The sequence below is a fragment of the Lissotriton vulgaris genome, chromosome 10 (genome assembly GCF_964263255.1).
Source record: "Lissotriton vulgaris chromosome 10, aLisVul1.2, whole genome shotgun sequence".
Taxonomy (NCBI): Eukaryota; Metazoa; Chordata; class Amphibia; order Caudata; family Salamandridae; genus Lissotriton; species Lissotriton vulgaris.
This window is the reverse complement of record NC_141698.1, coordinates 276149739-276168549: the sequence shown is the minus strand read 5'-3', so window position 1 is coordinate 276168549 and position 18811 is coordinate 276149739. Positions and strand designations below refer to the sequence as shown.

Here is an 18811-nt window from a genome sequence, read left to right as displayed (position 1 = left end):
TATATTTGGACCAGGCGAAAGTTGATATACAGAAGCTTTCCAGAGAGGACCAAGCACTTAGTGAAAGGATGGAGACTTTGGAAAACAACGCGAGGAGGGAGAATCTCCGAATTTTGAAGGTGCCCGAAGGCTCAGAGGGCTCTGACATAAAGCAGTTTATAACGGGTCTGTTGAAAGAGTCCCTGAATTTAGACCTCTCACTAGAAGAGCTAGCATTGGACATTCAAAGAGTTCATAGGGATCGCTTCAAACGTAACCCTCAGAGATCTAAACCTCGTAAAATCTTAGTAAACTTTCATACATATGTATTGAAAGAGAAAATACTTAATCTTGCGTTAAAGCAAAAATCTCTAGACGCAAAGGGGTTTACATTCTTAATAAGGTCAGATCTCTTAAGAATTACTTTGGAGAAACAATGGGAGTTCGGGAGGCGCCTGGAAGCATTTAGAGCGTTGGGTGCCTCAGCTCAATTAACATTTCCTGCCGCCATGAAAATAATGTATAATAATAAGATGATCAATATCCGGTCAGTGCAGGCAGCTGACGAACTCCTGATGCAGATGGGAAGCAAAAAGAAATAAAGAGGAGTCTTAACTCTGGGATTCATTAATAAGAGCTGGTGTTTATTGCCACCTCATGATTTTCTTGAGTCCTTATGCATATAGAGTAAAGTTAATATCTTTAATGATATAAAAGCAACGCAATTAACTGAGTGTCACTATTAGATTAATTTTTCTTTCATTTCTCTCACTTATAAAGGTGGTGTATCTCTCCGGGAGTTCACGGAGGGGCGCTATCAACCGGACATCGCATCGGTTAGATATCGCAAGGGTTTTCCAGGGCTTGGGAGGTGGGAGGGTGGGAGGCCCGTAGCTAGGGTAGGTGGTGGGGGGTGGAAAAAAAATAAAAAAGTCCTCAGTAAATCAAGATATGATAGAAGGAAAGTGATCTCGCAATTTTATGGAAAGAGATTTAGACAACAATGGGTCGGTCTAGTTCCATCTGCTTATTTCTTCCGCTTGTTGGACACTTATGCCCAAGATGATTAACATAAAATACTTCTCCTGGAATATCAATGCCCTGCGTACCAAACCAAGGGCAAATAAAATCATGCAATACTTACGGGATTTGGATGTGCAGGTCATTATTCTCCAGGAGACCCATTTAACACATTTGTAAATGTTAGATTTGATTAAAAGAAATAGGTGGATAGACTTTGCGGTCTCAACTACTCAGACCAGTAATACTGGAGGGGTTTCTATAATTTTCAAAAAGGGAGCTAAAGCCAGGCTGCTATCTCAACTGGTCGACCCAGGTGGCAGATGCGCCATCGCGTCTGTGGTAATAGCGGGCTCCCAAACCACAGTTTTGGGCTACTATGGGACGAACCAGGATGATCCTTCTACACTGGAGGTTATGTTTTCACATCTGCTTTCCTTTTCAGAGCCAACTATTATAGCGGGCGATTTTAACATTGTCCTAGACCCAGTTTTGGATAAATACCCCAATAGTCGATCCTTAGTTCTGTCAAAATCTAGGTTAGTGTTACAGTCTGCAATGAAAACATACGGCTACCTTGACATATGGAGAGAAAGGTCCGGGGACCAGCAAGGAGTGTCGTTCCGGAATTATAAATATAAACACCAGTCAAGGATAGACTTCTTTTTAATTAGTCTGAGGCTGGCTGAACACGTAAGATCCATCGAATATTTACCATCGCATCTCTCAGATCATTCTGCAGTACTAATGGACATAACTTATGAAACGGAGAGACTGCCCTCTAGATGGTCCTTTGATCGTTCACTTCTCTCTTCACCTGAGGACATAATATATCTTAGTATAGAAGCACACAACTTTTTTCTGATAAATAATGACTCAGCAACTACAAGGATCATCTGGGACTCGTTCAAAGAATTTTTGAGGGGACTCATAACAGGGAAAATGTCATACAAAAGGAAGCAATATAAGGAACAAATCTCGTCCATAGAGGAAAGAATAATAAATCTCCAATGTCTTATGGATAGTAGTACTGGGGCAGATGAGTCCATTATCAGTAGTCATAGAAAAGAAATGGCGACCCTGAAAGCCAATCTGGGTTCAGTATTGAATCTTAGATTGCAGCAGAGATGGGAAGCAAGCAAATTAGCCCATTTTGAGTACAGCGAAGGCGCAGGCAAAATGCTTGCTTGGAAGACCAAATCAGACCAGGTCCGGAACAACATTGCCAACATCAAGGTGGGCAACGATTCCTTCACATCGGACGTTGAAATTAGGAAGGCCTTTAAAGAATTCTTTGAATCCATCTATAAGGAGGACATTGTAACCCGCCCTGAGGAGGTCGACGATTGGCTAAGACATATGAATCTCCCCAGTCTTACATATGATCAGTCCCAAATTTTGGAGGGTACCATCACAGAAGGAGAAGTTAGGGCCGCTATAAAAAGAAGCAAGAAGGGAAAGGCTGCGGGGCCCGATGGGCTACCTGCAGAAATTTATAGAATCTTAGAGGATGAGATAGCCCCCTTCCTTACTAAGATGTTCAACCAGATCCTTCTTGAAGGGCAGACTCCCCCTTCATCATGGGACAACGCATCAGTTACACTCATATTGAAACCTGGGAAGCCCAAGGACGCATGTGAATCATATAGGCCAATATCAATCTTAAATGTGGACTATAAGATTTTCACCACAGTTTTGGCCTCTAGGTTGGCCCTGGTAGCCCCATCAGTCCTCCATATAGATCAAAAAGGATTTTTAAAGGGGCGACAGTTATACAAACTGACATACGATCTAATAGGGGCAATAGACATCGCGGTGTCACAGAATTTGCCCTCGACTACTCTCACACTGGACGCAACTAAGGCCTTCGGTTAATTGGGTTTATCTGTCGGGGGCCTTGGCCAAGTTTGGAGTGGGGAGGAGATTTCGTCGTGCGGTTAGTCTGTTGTATACCAGCCCAGTGGCGAGTCTATTAATTAACGGGGAGTTGTCAGACCCTTTCAACATAACTAGAGGGACTCAGCAGGGTTGCCCGCTTTCCCCCCTTCTGTTTGACTTCTATATTGAGCCTCTCGCACAACAACTGAGGAGAGAGAATGCCATCAGTACTTTCTGTCACAGAGGGTGGAAAAAGAAGGTGGCGTTATATGCTGACGACCTGCTTATTCTCACATCAGATGTAACTACGGCACTCCCTGTTATATTTGAAATTGCTCAGGGGTTTGGAAGGATATCAGGGTGCCGGATCAATACATCAAAAACAGAGATGCTGGTCTGGAATGATGATGATGCGAGTTCATTGGAAATACAGGCGGGTGATTCATTGCGTTATCTGGGCTTAAACATCATAAAGGATCTTAACAAACTTGCTACTGTAAATCTTACAGCAATTACTAAAGAGTGTAGGAAATTAATGCATTCATGGTCCCACCTTCAATTATCCTTGATTGGGAGAGTTAATTTGATTAAAATGTCCATTCTGCCTAAATTTTCATTTCTTTTCAACACTATTCCCCTTTATTTTGATCAGACTCATATAACTAAAATACAGTCAGATTTCACTTCTTTTATCTGGAACAAAAAACTACCAAGAATAGCCTGGAAGAAGCTTAGACGGCGATGGGAGAAGGGGGGATTAGCCGCACCAGATTTAAAATTATATCTGTGGGCGTTTCAGCTATCACACACGCGAATGCTCTTAAAAAGACCTACTGACTATGGGGTAGGATTAATGTTTTCAGCCATGTTGGATGGGGAAGGTCTCAGCCAGTCGGGATACTTATTCAAATTTGGCAACCCGAAATTCTTTAAAAAGATCAAATTGAAGGTCCTGCTTGGTTTGGCGAAAATGTGGTCTGAGGTAACAAAATCAATTAAACAGGGATATTACTGTGATAAAACACCGCTTTGGGGGTTACCTGAAAGTCCAGTTTGGTTGAAAGATACTCTAGCCACTCCCTTGAGAGAGGCAGGTCTTAAAGAATGGAGGGATCTCTTCTATGAGGGGGACCTGTTTTCATGGGAGCACTTACAGAATAGAATAGGTCCAACCATCTCGAGGTTTAAATACATACAAATGAGCAGCTGGACACAGGCCTATAAAGATCCACCTACAAAAAGAAACAGGTTTCCTCTTGGAGGGCATAGTCAATTAATAACCAACCTGGTGAGTATTGCTCCAACCAAAAGTGAGATCTCACAATGGTATAAACTCCTACTCGAGTAATCTGATGGGGTATTTAAACTACCAGCTCAACTTTGGGGTGATTTAACAACGAGCCAAGATATACAAGAACTTTGGTGTACCTCATTTGAGCTTTTAAAAAGCCTAGTGAAACCCTCATGGCTTCGCAGAAACCATCTCTTTACCCTTCAGTGGGCGTATTACTCTCCTCAAAGAGTATCCAAATTTGCCACAGGAAATTCAGTGGCATGTGCAAGGTGCGGGCTGATTGCAGCTTCAGATATTCACATGTTTTTTTAATGTCCCCGGGTCGCTGCATATTGGGATGCTATAGGTAAGACTCTTACGGCATCGTTGGGTTTCCCAGTTATCATGGATCTACCTTTAGTGATCTTTGGAGTCCGGAGGACATCTCAAAATACAGCCAGAAGCCTGGTGTTTTACACGGTCCTACTGGCAAGGAGGGAAATCTGCAGGAGGTGGAAGGATCCCCTTCCTCCTTCTCATGGTGACTGGTTGACATCCAGTCTACAGACCGCACGTATGGACCTAGCACATGCTTGTATGGGCACAATAAAGATCCAGGGTTTTTTTTGTTTTTTTTTCCCCGGGTCCAATGATTACACTACTATGGTGCCAAAATCCAGAAGATATCCGGTCATAACCCGGCCCAGGACCTGTATTAGGCCTCCCCATTGGTAGCCAAAAATGATATTAAGCTAGTGACAGCTGCGGGATTTGTGGCCTCCCCCCTCCAAATGATCCCTTCCAGTTATAACACTGTGCCAGTTGTACCTACGCTTATTCTAGATGGCTTTCTTAAACCATGGTGGATATGAGGACAAAAAAAAACATGAATGTCCTTTACATCCTTTCAGCTGTCCTTCCCCATCGCCTTCACCAATGAGAAATATCATAACCATCTTGTTAAGGATATGCCTATAAATATCTTGAAGCTGTTCTAATGTGGCGTTTTCCTTTACAGGTAAAAATAGAACCTGGTTATAGATTGGTACGTCATATAGTGTTACAGTGAGTGATAAACCGTTTTTTGTTTCTTACAGATCTCCCTCCCTGCTGTACCTTCCATTTCCTTCCCTCGCATGATCACCTTAATATTCGTGCTTTTATGGCAATTCGAATTTGAGGCGGTCGAGACATGGACCAAATAATCATCGAACCACCTCTGTGGATACATCGTTTATACGATAGATCTAACACTTACTGGGAGTGCCTCTGCCCCAGACTTTGGAGCGGTTCCCTGCAAAGGAGGCCCATATATGTTAACTCTGCCACCCTGTTGATGAGAACCCTGATTGCTGCCACGGGTAGTACTGGGTTGGCACTGGAGAAGTGGCTTTGGAACCACCCCAAACCTGCTGCTTTCGAAAAGAGCCCCTGCTGAAAGGAGTTCCTGCTGAAAGGAACTTGGAGGGCACCCATAGATTGGCGGGTTACAGTGTCCTTTTTTATTTTCTACAGCATATCATCAACCTGCGGTCCCAACAGATGCTCCCCATGGAAGGGCAGGATGTTGCTGCACCTCCAGCTTGAAACTGGACACACAAAGCCAGAAGTGGCCATAACGGATAATTGAGATGGTTACCCCTCTGGCTGCTGAATCAGTCGAGTCCAAGGCGCACTGGATGGTAGCGCTGTAGATTACTTTACCCCTCTTCTAATATTTCCTCCCCTCTCTTGCAGTACTGATTAGGGAAATGTAGGTGGAGGCCCTTCATCACTTCCCACTTAGCCCTGCCATACCGGGACAGGAGGCCCCCTTGACTTGGTGATACACCAATTTGTAGCAGCACCCACAGCTACTCTCTTCCCTACAGCATCGAAATGCTTACTTTTCTTGTTTGGAGGTGGAGCGTCTGTTGTGGCCTGGGCTGCTGCTCTTGTCTTGGCGGTGGTGACAACTAGAGAGTCAAGTGGGTTTTGACTCTTGATGTTAAGTGGGTTTGAGGGTGCTGGCCTGTACATTTTTTAAGTTTTGGGTGTTACCACCTGGGATTTGACTGGGTATTTGAAGATCTCAGGAGCCCATTTTATCGTCCCTTTAAGCACAGGTATTGAAGAGAATACTCTGTTTTAGAGAGCTTCTTGATAAAAAAGTAATCTGCCTCTGGAACAACATACATTTTCACTTCATGATAAGCAACCAGGTGTTGCATAATGCTGTTGTACGTCGAGGTGTCATCTGACAAGGAGGTCCTAATAGTGACCTGGTCGAGATCTGGGTCCCTAGGAGGATCTACATTGTAATACTCTCGATCATCTGTGGGATGCAAATGGACTGGTGCACCAAAGTCCTCTGCTGGAGAGAAAGGGCTAGCACTGCCTATGTCGGAGTAGGACTTTGACGGCCTCTCAGGGGAAGTAATAGTAGGTGAGGGAGGAGGTGGTAATGGTGGAGTGGATGAAGGTGGTGGAATATCAGGAGTAGAGGCAACAGTCTTTTCCCTCTGCCTTTTGGAGGGCAGAGGAGGCAGCAAGTGGAACATGTTCAACACCACAGCCTCTGTAGGAGGTTTGCTTAAGATATGGTGCTCAGTTACGTAAGTTTAGCACCCTGCACTAATACAGACAACCCTTATGATGAGTTTAGTGGTCTTAGACAACTTTAGAAAGCTCTCAAAGTGATAGCGGTGGACAGCAGCCTTCAGGCTTAGTCCAGAAGGAGTGTAAAGTCGCTTATTTTACCAGAACGTAATATTATTGATATAGATTAAGTGAAAAAGAACCACCTAGTGTATTTATATAAATATGTATTTATTATAAGACACTCACTAACGCATACAAAAATCTCCTACCCGGAGATATACACAATGCACACAACACTTTGAAAATAAAAGAGGTAAGTAACACAAATACACAGTGGTCACGAGGTGGAGACCAAACCATATACTAAAATAGTGGTATGTGAACCACGACTCAAGTCAAGACTATATCCAGAAGACGTAAAAGTGCTAGGGACCACCCAAGGTAAGTACCCAGGAATCCCAAGGAGGAAGTGTGCAGTGTGGGAACACAACAAGTACTCAATTCAAGCCAATGGGTAAGTTGCAGTTGGAATTTTTAAAGAAGAGGGACCCTTTCCAATGAACCCTGAAGAAAGCCTGTGGAATACAGAATGTTGGAGAGCCACCCCACCCGTGGATACCCTAGGAACCAGGATACCTACACCAGGGAAGCCAGGTGCATAGATGCGAAGTGGAGTTGGAAACCACCGCCAAACTCAATGGAGGACTTCAGGAAGACATAGCTGGTGAAGAAGGTGAAAGTGTCTGGTGGAACCCGAAGATGGATTCAATATGAGAAGTACCTGCAAGCAGAGGTGACAGTTTATGCCACACAGGGGTGACCAGGAGTCACGGAAGACGAATGCCCACCAAAGTTGGTGTTGCAGGAGAGTTGACAGTGACCTTGGAGCTGCAGCTGTGTGGAACAGGCGACACTGAGGAAGACCAGGAGACGTTAACGAGCTGTCCCACGTCGGATGTCGAGGGGTCAGTGTCCGTCGGGGACAACAACAAGCCTTAGCAACTACAACCAACGTGCAAAGCGAAAAAAGTGAAGTGTCAGGACCAGCAAGGTCCAAGTGACTCACCTCAAGCAGGGGAGTCAGAGCAGGCCCCAAGCAATCAGGCGAGCCTGCTGAAATCAAAGAAGACCCTCAAGAGTACCCACAGGAGGCACTGGAGTCACAAGAGAACCTCGAGCAGCTCACCAAAGATGCAGGCTCACTGTGCAAAAGATGCAGTGAGGATGAAGAGCTTGGTCACAAGAGATGCTTGAGGTGGGGGATTCTTGGAGCCAGGAGATCTGAGGAAGAGAGCCAACAAATCTTTGCAACAACAAGTCAACACAGTGCACAGGGATTTGGTTCCTGAGGTTCTGATGAGTGATACTGACCTCAAACTTGATGAGAAGACAGTGCAGGCCTCAAGGGAGTTGTAGAACCACCACCGGTGTTGCGGAGCCTTTCGGTGCCCATGGGAGCCCAGGAGCAGCAGGCCGGTTAGCTTTGTTGCAGTGCCTGCACATGCAGGGAAGTAACTCCTTCACTTCAAGGGAGATTCCTTCAGGTGTGTTGGATGTCAAACAAGCCTTGGAAGGTTCCTGTACAGAGCACTGGCACGGACAAGCAGAATGACAAGACCAGGAGCAGCAAGAGTCTTACCAGTTGCAGTCTCGGTGCCAAAAGCAAAGTCGAGAGGAGAGTGCCCAGACGGTCGAAGAAGTGGTGTCTTGATATGATATGAATCTTGTCCCACGACTAATCTAGGGACCCACCCATAGTTAAACCCTTAAGCACCCTAAGGAAAGGGGTGTGACGATTCAGCGGTCACTCCCAGGGGAAGGGCTGGACATTGAGGAGGATACTCCCATGTCTTTTGTCCAGTTTCGCACCAGAGCGGGAGCCAGCGGCTCCCTGAATTGGTTTGAACTGGACTATACAAGGAGCAAGGGGGAACCTTTCAAGCAGTCTCAGTGGTGCTGGCAAGCACCCCCACCTTTCCCCAATACACTAAACCCTGTCTGGGAGGTGGTCACACCTCCCTGTGACAGCATATCTATTGTTCTGCATTCCCCTGCTGGAGCTTGGCTCAGGAGCAGGAGGGTAGAAACAGGTCTCTGGTCGCAGAAGTCCTAGCTTGCTTTCTGGCTCTGGAAGACTGGTACTGGGAGCACTGAGGGCCTCCCGGAGGAGCTTTACAGTGTATGGACTCATACCTCCCGCACTGTTCATGGTGTAGGGGTATGATTTCAACATGTTTGATACCAAACACGAAAGGGTGCTTTCCAGCCAGTTTAGAGATGATCATTGCGTAATGACGCATGGCCACTCTATATATCATAATCGCTGATGCACTTGGATTTCAAAGGTTGTATGGGTGTATCGATCATGCGGGGGCACCCTCACACGTAGCACCGAGCACCCTGCCTTCAGGAAGAAAGGCCTGCCTTAGGGGTGACATAGGTTTTAAGTGCAGTGACCCCAGATATAGGGAAACCTATATCTCTCATAAGTGGTGCTAGCACCAGCTTACACAGGCTGTGATGGCAGGCCTGTGGTCACAGTTTGAGTGGTCTCCCATGGGTGGCATAAAACATGCTTCAGCCCATGGGGGACCCCTGGTGGACCTATGCCCTGGGTACCCAAGTACCATATACTAGGGACTTATAAGGGTATACCAGTAGCCAATCTGAGATGTGACTAAATACTCACCATAACCAATTTAGAGCCAAAAGCACAGAGACTGGGGTCCTGATTAGCAGGATCCCAGTCAGACTAGTCAGAAACAGCATAACACCAGGCAAAATGTGGGGTTAACCATGCAGAATGATCCTACCTTCCTACAGCCACTCATCTAGCTCTTGTTACAATTTCTTGAGGATAGGGCTTTCCTTGAAGTCGGTTGCCAAAGACCTTGGAGTCAACGGTGATTTCGGCATTGACAGAGGACTCTGCTTCGAAGGGTCAATGCACAAACATGATTTCGACCTTAAGGACCAGGGAGGGTCGAGGCCCCTGGTTGAATCCCTCCTCAGCAAAGAGGGCTTGCTTCAGGGTCGACTGAGGAAAGGGGCAAATCTGAAAGAGGTGGAGGCTTTAGCTACAGAACTGTAATGCATCTAAAACTCATCTCAGTGACAGGAAGGAAGATAATGGGCACCAGGGCCATGACAGGAAACAAACATCTGGAGCAACATTGATACACGTCCGAAACCGATGGCGGAGAAAACCAACATCAGGACCAGAAAGTCTTCTTTGAACAAAAACAAGTTGCAACAGTCCAAGCCAAACACTAGATAGCAGAAGTATGCAGAGCATGTGTATCTACAGCCACACATGGTACGAACATATGTTTTACATTGTCAAAATGTATTTCATGTTTTTTAAAAAGGAAATGTGTATCAATCCTAAGTGTTCTAGGATCCCACACATAGGAGATATTATAATGTCTATGTATGCCAAAGAAGATGCCCAATGGACCCCCCTTATTGTAACCTTTAAATAATTTCAGAGCCCGATGTTTGCTGCTAAAAACTTCTTAAGACAAAGATACAAATTGCATAAATGTGCGGAGAGGAAAAATGTCTATTTTCTCTATTTAATGTTCTTATTTTCTTAAAATGCTTTAGCACGGCTAAAGTATCTTTTTAAATTTTCCACACAGCTTGACTAAATAGAATGGCTTGTTTTTTATTTGGGGATCTTTTTCCCTTCAACTTGATATTTGACAATTCAGGATATTATCTTAATCACTCAGATCTACCCCATAGGGTTTCAGTATTCCCTCATATGTCTTTCTTTTATCATAAGTCATGGTTTGCTAAACAATGTATGGGCTCCAGAGCCCATCACATAGCTCTTTGAGCTATGCGAAAAATACTCTGGCTACATCTCTGGTGCTACTCCTGGCGAAAAGACATGTGGCAAGGAGCTGAGGGAGGGGGCCCCCTTTTGCGAATTGCCAACTGGGTTAAAGATTTGATATACTGTAACACATTATCTGATAACTTCAGCATATTTATACCTGCTAAATCAAAACCCAGAGACTTGAGGGCATATCTGGCTGATCGAGCTTCTGATACTCAAAATATGATTTTAAAAGAGAGAACTGTGAACTTACTTCGCTTTCATGGTATGCAAAGGAAAATATCACAGAGTAACACACACAGTAACCACAATGATATAGCGCGAGGCAGAACACTTTGACCTCCTGAGGCGGAAGCCGGGAGAGTCTAGCTAGCGTTTATTTTAAAAATTGTATTATTGTGAAATAAAGTGATTTTAGACTTTATTTTAACTACTTTAAATGTGTATGCAAGGTGATTTACAACTGTCATACCTCGATCCCCCTCGGCCACGGGATACTTTCTCGAGTTGAACGCCCTGCCTGGGGACACGCAGGCCACGCCCACCACCTGACAGGCCACGCCCCTACCTCCGCCACTATTTATCATGTGTTTCCACCGGAGGCGCAGCGGACGGGCGCAGCGGGGGCGCCTAAGGCAAGCCCGTCTGCGCCCGTCCGCGCCCGTCCGCGCCCAGACCGCGGCCGGGGCCAGATATGCTGCCGGCAGCGGAACACATGGTGGAAGGATAGCGTGGTCAGGTGAGGACCTTAAAGCGCTCGATCCCCCATCCAAATGCTGCCCTCACTTTACAGACCCTATGACCTTCGAACCCCCCCAGATCTGTAACAACTGTGGGATAGCTATTGGCAGGGAGGCCTCCATGATATCCCCTAAGTACAAACCTCCACCTCAAACAAACCTTAGGGCAGGTCTACTTAACTGCAGATCCCTAGCCAAACATGCAGATGATGTCTGGCTTTTATAAGAAGTTCAAGAATGGGATATCCTCTTTTTAACAGAAACATGGATCAAGGAGGACAACTTGACTTCCTTTGCACTGGCAGTCCCTCCGGGATTTAAAATATGCCTCGCCAACCGCCCTGGGACAAAAAGAGGCGGTGGTGTAGCCATTATTTTTAAAGAGCATTTAGTATTAACATCCTCAGCCCCCACTGCTATTCAAGGAATTGAAGGCCTTCACTTTTGCTTTCAAGTGAGCCCTCAGCTATCACTAGCAGGACTAGTGATATATCGCCCTCCGGTCGGCTCAGACCCCTCCCTAACCACCTTATTGGACACGATCGTCCAGAGCTCGCTTCTTCACCCCCTCTTTATTGTGGTAGGTGATTTCAATATCCATATGGATAAACCTGACTGTGCCCTGGCAGAACTGCTAAAAACCACGTTAAATACGGCCAGTCTCAGATTGATCAATGAGGGCCCTACACACACGGGGGGCCACACTATTGATCTCATCTTTTCTAATATCAAGAATGTGTTCTCTGAGACTCCTCGTCCTCTGACATGGTCAGACCACTTACTCGTCCCTTTTTCACTGAATATTGTGAATAACATCCCTGCTGCGAGTAAAAGCTACTACTTGAAGAGGCAATGGAAAAAACTGACCCCCGATACTATGTGCCCTGTCCTAGCGCAAACCTCCCCATCCTTGACAAATAATGCCAACACGGATGCTCAACTACTTAATGAATGGATCGGAAAGATGGTTTCCTCCATTGCTCCAGCCTCTCGGGCTCTATCAAAAATAGACTCCCCCTCAGCTCCCTGGTTCTCACAAGAACTCAGGAATGAGAAAGCAGCCTGTAAAAAACTGGAGAGACTCTGGAGAGCTAGCTACGGTCTGGAAGAAAAAGCTAGGTATAAAGAAGCTTCTAAAAAACTCCGGAAAGCTATCAGAAAAAGTAAAAAGCGTTTCTATGCGGACTCGATTCTTCAGGCAGAACAGTCTAGCAAACAGGTCTTCAAAGTGGTACAATCGTTTTTCAAACCAAAATGCATTGAAAGAGAGGTTGTACCCACAGCTACGCTATGCGAGCAAATTTCAGAGTTTTTTGACCAAAAAATTAAGAAAGTATATGACTCCTTTGGTCCAATAATAAAAACTGTGAAGCAGGACCAAGCGAATAATGGTGGGCCAGACGAGATCCTCACCCAGTTCATGCACATCTCCCTGATTGAGGTAAGGCAGGAACTCATCCGCTGCAAATCCGGCTCCCCTGACGACCCCTGCCCAGCTAAACTATGGAGTGCCATAGCGGACTCGGCCGCCCCCACACTTCAAGGTATCTGGAACTCCTCCATCATGTCGGGCATATTCCCGGACATCTGGAAGCACGCTACCCTCCTACCCCTAAAGAAAAAACCTAATGGGGACCCAGATGACCTTACGAATCTCCGCCCTATATCCCTACTAGCTGCCCCGGGAAAAATGCTGGAAAAAGTTATACAGCGCCAACTGAGTAAATTTGTAGAAACCAACAACATTTTGCATGAAACTCAATCTGGCTTCCGCCCCGGCTTTAGCACAGAGACAGCGCTCATTGAAGTCGCCGAGTCTGTGAGGTGGTCGATGGATGCAGGAAACTCAGCAATGCTGGTACTCCTGGATCTGTCGGCTGCCTTCGACACGGTGGACCATGCCAGACTACTCAGCTGGCTGGCTGAGATAGGCATTCAGGACAGAGCGCTGGGGTGGATAAAGTCCTATCTATCTCAGAGAACGCAAAAGGTGGCACTTGGAACGATTTCTTCTACACCTAAAACCCTCAGCTGTGGAGTCCCGCAGGGGTCGGCCCTCAGCCCCCTTTTGTTCAACATCTACCTGGCCCCTCTCTTTACGCTAATTGCCAACTGGGGCGTCAAGGCAATCTCATATGCCGACGACACCCAGTTGGTATTTCCTTACTCTGAGATGACGCAGGAGTCTTTCTCTAATTTCAAAGGCTGTCTCCAGGATATAGCACACTGGATGAACACTAATAAATTAAAACTTAATGCCAATAATACCGAAGTCATCTTCTTCGGCAAGGTTCCCCCCCCCCCCCCAGAATTCTGGTGGCCAACGGAGATGGGCCCGCCCCCTTCACCCAGTCACTCGGCAAAAAATCTTGGTGTGAGATGGGATGATAACATGTCCTTCTCATCCCATATCCAACAAGTCGCGGGATGCTGCCTGAGTAAGCTGAGAAACCTCCGAAAAATTCTAAGACTCCTACCTGTGAGCTGTAGAAAACGGTTGTCCACGCGACTGTCATCTCCCGGCTGGACTATGCCAATGGTTTATACCTTGGCCTTCCAAAATACCTGACTCACAAGCTTCAGGTAGTTCAAAATGCGGCTGCGAGACTACTACTGCGAATCCCGTTCAAGCAGTCAGTCTCTCCGCATCTCCGAACCCTGCACTGGCTGCCAATAACCAACAGAATTAAATTCAAAGCTCTGACGCTGGCGTTCAGATCTCTGCATGGCTCCTGCCCACAATACCTGAAAAATCGCCTCCCAAGATACCTTCAAAGTCGCGCACTACGGTCCAACGACCGTGTCCAGCTGGCCGTCCCGCGCGCAAAAAAGGCCCGACTAGGCGGTCGGACCTTTTCAGCAAACGTCCCCGCTCTGTGGAACTCACTGCCTCAAACAATCCAACAGGCCCAGTCTGAACTCTGCTTTAAGAGATTAATTAAGACCTGGCTATTCACCCAGCCACGCTAGCTTTCTTATTCTTTAGCCCAGGTCATTTGTGTTCTACTAGCGCCGGGACACCTCCTTGTGAGGTAGCTGTTCGCGCTGTATAAAACCCAGTATTATTATTATTATTATAACAAATGCTTTATGTTACTAGAAACAAGTCCCCTCGCATTATGCCAGCAATACTACGCAGGTGGTGTGTCTAAATTGTAATAAGTGAATGTCCTTGGCACCCATTGTATGTACTTCTGAATACTGGAGTGACTCTCTGCTTTTGTTTCTTTTTCGTTTTTCTTTGTGAAACTTTAAATAAAATAGATTTAAAAAATGATCCATGAGCTGGCTTTTATAGATGTAATCCCACAACATTTCAATCAGATCACAAACATGTGAAGTGAATATTACCTTTGCTTGCTTGATGGCTTCATTCAGTTTATCCAGAGCGCTCTGAAAGTAGGCAACCTGAAAACACAAAAGGCCAATTAATAAGATGAAAGAACACATGGTACTCTCTCACCTCAACACCCAAGTATCATGATAAATTCAGCAGGGACAGAAAATCTGTAATGAATCCAACAGCTTAAAAAATGTAATGCTTGACTTTCTGTGAGAGGGCATAGCACCAACTTGATCTCATAGTGGCAGAATATTCAACTGTGTCCTGTACGTTCTTCTACTTTAAATGACCTAATGGTTCCCAGTACCAAAACAGTTTCCTGGGGGGATAGAAGGTTCCTGGTATCAGCCCCGAAACTATGGAATACCTTGCCCCTGTCAATAAAAACAAGCCCATCACTCTGGTCATTTCGCAAGCAGTTAAAGACCTGGCTGTTTAATCAGTAAACATAGATGCCTCTTCCATCAGGAGTAAGTACATGCAGATATGCTAGCGCCGAGAAGCCCAAGGGCATTTGTTCGCGCTCTATAAATGTTATTAATAAATAAATAATAAATAAATACTTCAATACTTCCGATAGAAGATGTACATATAGTAATAGTAGTCATCATGTTGACATGACACCTTGTGTAAACAATCGAGTTTCATTTCACCTAAGTTTCATTTAACCTACATTGTGGGAGTTTTATTTTACCTTACCAATCAGACTAAAAGTACCACAATACAAGAGGATGAAAAGGCAATTTCAGGACTTCATACAGCAGGATCGATTCGCAAATACCCATTTGGTATCCCTCAAACAGGAATTTACACTATTAGACTGATTTACCCATATGTACTGTTTACAAGTAAGTAAATATCCTGCAGGCAAGGATAAGGATCTCATGAAAAGTAGATGTGTATTCAAAAACTTTGTACGGCCTGTTTCTGCCCAAGATACAGTGAGAAGCTGTAGGAATTAGGATAAAACACTACCAAAATTGGTTGAAGTGTACTTAAGGGGTTTCTTCACATGCAAAATAATTTGTTAGTTACCCTGTAAGCATATGTCCGTAGGTTGTATAGTGTATTATCACATGCTCTGCATACCTCAGTCATCTAGTGTTGGGCTCTGAACCTGCAACCTGTTTTGGTTCAAAGGTCTTTTCGAGTCACGAGGTACACTATAACATCCCCCTTAGTTAACAATTCGCATGGACATCAACTACATTATTAGATTGTTTTTCACACACCTGGCAAGTATGGCGTACTGGTTTGAAACCTGGTGGACATGCAAATAGTATAGAATGGTAACAACTGTTAATGTTGGAGAAAAGAGCAACCATTTGTGAGTCCAGGAAGGCATGTGAATCTACAACGCCACAAGCTGCGAACAGATGCTTACAAGGTAAGTAACACATTCCATTTACTGCATGAGTGGCTGTAGATACACATGGTCTGCATAGATTGTACAGTGGTGCTCCCCTTAACGGTGGCTAGCCAGCGGATGTTGCAAATGACTGAAACAAAGTTCCTAAAACTGTTTGACCAACTCTAGCCTGTTGATGGGCCTGAACATTCACACAGTACTGTTTACTAAACGTGTGTGGGTTTGACCGTCTAGGTGCTTGGCAATACTCTGGAAGGAAGTCACGGTTTCCCCCTTCTTCCAAATACAGTATGGTATGGGGATAAGGGAGAACCATTTTACCTTTAAGGTAGAACATCTAGATACATGTAACTATCTAGAAATGCAATTTTTTGATATTGTGTCTCTTTGGTGTGATTTTTCAAAGTGACCAGGAGTTGATGAGTTTTGTGAATGAATCTAGTTCTATCAATGTAGTACATTAGAGCCCTTTTGACGCCCAGTGTATGAAGGGCCCTTTCTGCTTCTGAGTCTGGATGAGGGAAAATGACTTGCAGCTCAATTGTTTGGTTGAGGCGAAAGGGAAAGATCACTTAAGAGAAATTGAGGGTCAGTCCAACCCTATCTGCATGACCTTGAATGAAAGGTTATTGTATAGTGAGGGCCTGTAGCACTTATACGACTCAGACAATAGCTTTGAGAAAAGCTACTTTCCATGAGAGGAATTGCATGTGGCAGAAATGCAATGGCTCACAATAGGCGATCTATTCTGCATGCATTCAGCAATAGCCGCAAGGAATAGATATGTGGAAATGTATGCTATCCCTGATTTTTTAGGTGGATTAAATAGCACACAGTATCTTGAAATCATTTCCACTTTGCTGCTTGGCAAGTTCAAGTAGTGGGTCTGTGACATTCCTTAAGAATGTCTGTACACTTCTGTGGCAGGTTTAAGCAGAACCACAGGTGTTAAATTGCTAGATTGAGTTGTCTGGGGTCTGGCTTGCCTAATTCTGCAATGTTCTGGCATGAGAAGGTCCGTTCGGTAGGGGAGCCTCTCGTGAGTAACAATAGACAGTTAGAGGAGGGTTGAGAACCATGGTTGATTGGCCCATGTGTTAGCCACTAGGATAGGGATGAGTGATGCTTGCAAGCAGCTTCTTCAACACCTAAGGAAGGAGTGGGAGAGGAGGAAATGCATAGCCATATATTCCAGACCAGTTCATTCATACAGCTTTGCCCATGGACTGTGGGTGTGGGAACCTGGAGGCAACATTTTCACATTTTGCGCTTTCATGAGTGGCGAAGAGGTCTACCGGCAGAAACCTCCAACGTTGGGAGTAGGTGAGTAGGACTTGTGGGCAGAGCTCCCGCTCATGAACTTGTTGAAATGTCCTGCCAAGCAGGACTGCAAAGTCATTGTCCAATTTCAGGTTTTTACTCCACCAAGAGGTGTACCTGCTGATGAATTGCCCATTGCCAAATAATCTGCACTAGCACTGATAATTTTAGTTGTGAATGGGTGCTGCCTTGATTCTGGAGACAGTGCATGACTGTCATATTGTCTGGGTTAATGAGCATCACCTTGCCTTAAATGTTATGAAAGAAGGCTTTTAAGGCTAGATGAATGGCAACGTGTTCCAGGCAGTTGATGTGGTGCTCCTGCTAGTGGGCTGACCAAAGTCCCTGGACTGTCATGTTATACACATGTGCTCTCCAGCCAACTAGGGTCTGTTCCACCACCGCAGAGAGTTATGAGTAGAGGCCCCTACCAACACTAGATATTGTAGATGACCCTCTTCTTTTGACGATTCTGCGGAGGCACTCCTGTAACTGAAACATGTGGATTCTGGCATGGGGATTTATAGCAATGCCGGATGCTTTTTATTCCTAAAATGCAAAAACAACAGTTGATGGACAGAATGCAGAACAATGTCATACATTCACCCCAGTACAGAGGTCTGGGCCTAAATCCATCATTTTTTTGCACTCCACACCACCCCAGTTCAGACATGGCCATATGCAAACAACGATGGATTTAGGTCCAGATCTCTGTACTGGGGTGAATGTATGACATGGTTCTGCATTCTGTCCATCAACTGTAGTGTTTGAATTTGTGACCCCAAGTGGGATGGGTATGCTCAGACGTGACTCCCATGCTCTCAAATCAATCAATCAATCATAACATTTGTATAGCGCGCTACTCACCCGGAAGGGTCTCAAGGCGCTGGGGGAGAGGGGTACGTTACTGCTCGAACAGCCAGGTCTTGAGTTGCTTCCTGAAGGAAAGATGGTCCTGGGTCATCCGAAGGTGGATGGGGAGGGAGTTCCAAGTCTTGGCTGCCAGGTAGGAGAAGGATCTTCCTCCGGCGGTGGCTCTGCGGATGTGTGGTACGGCGGCGAGGGCGAGGTTGGTCGATCGTAGCTGGCGGGTGGGCGCGTAGAAGGTCAGGCGGTCGTTGAGGTACTTTGGGCCCAGGTCGCGGAGAGCCTTGTGTGCGTGGGTGAGGAGCCTGAACGTGATCCTCTTGCTGACAGGGAGCCAGTGCAGGTCTCTCAGGTGGCCGGAGATGTGGCTGTGTCGGGGGATGTCCAGGACGAGTCGTGCGGAGGCGTTCTGGATGCGTTGGAGTCTTTTCTGCAGTTTGGCTGTGTTCCCGTAGTCCAGTCGGCTGGTGACGAGTGCCTGGGTGACGGTCTTCCTGGTCTCGGTGGGGATCCAACGGAAGATCTTACGGAGCATACGCAGGGTGTTGAAGCACGATGAGGAGACGGCATTGACTTGTCTGGTCATCGAGAGGGAGGA

The 18811-nt window shown here is 45.7% G+C and overlaps 1 protein-coding gene across 1 annotated transcript in view; it reads right to left on the bottom strand.

Moving 5' to 3' along the window:
- PTPN23 (protein tyrosine phosphatase non-receptor type 23) overlaps positions 1 to 18811 on the bottom strand; it is a 599643-nt gene that overhangs the window by 396572 nt on the left and 184260 nt on the right. Inside the window, exon 10 of the mRNA XM_086941008.1 lies at positions 14666 to 14722. Within this exon, the coding sequence (XP_086797134.1) occupies positions 14666 to 14722 (57 nt within the window). The remainder of the gene's footprint in view (positions 1 to 14665; positions 14723 to 18811) is intronic.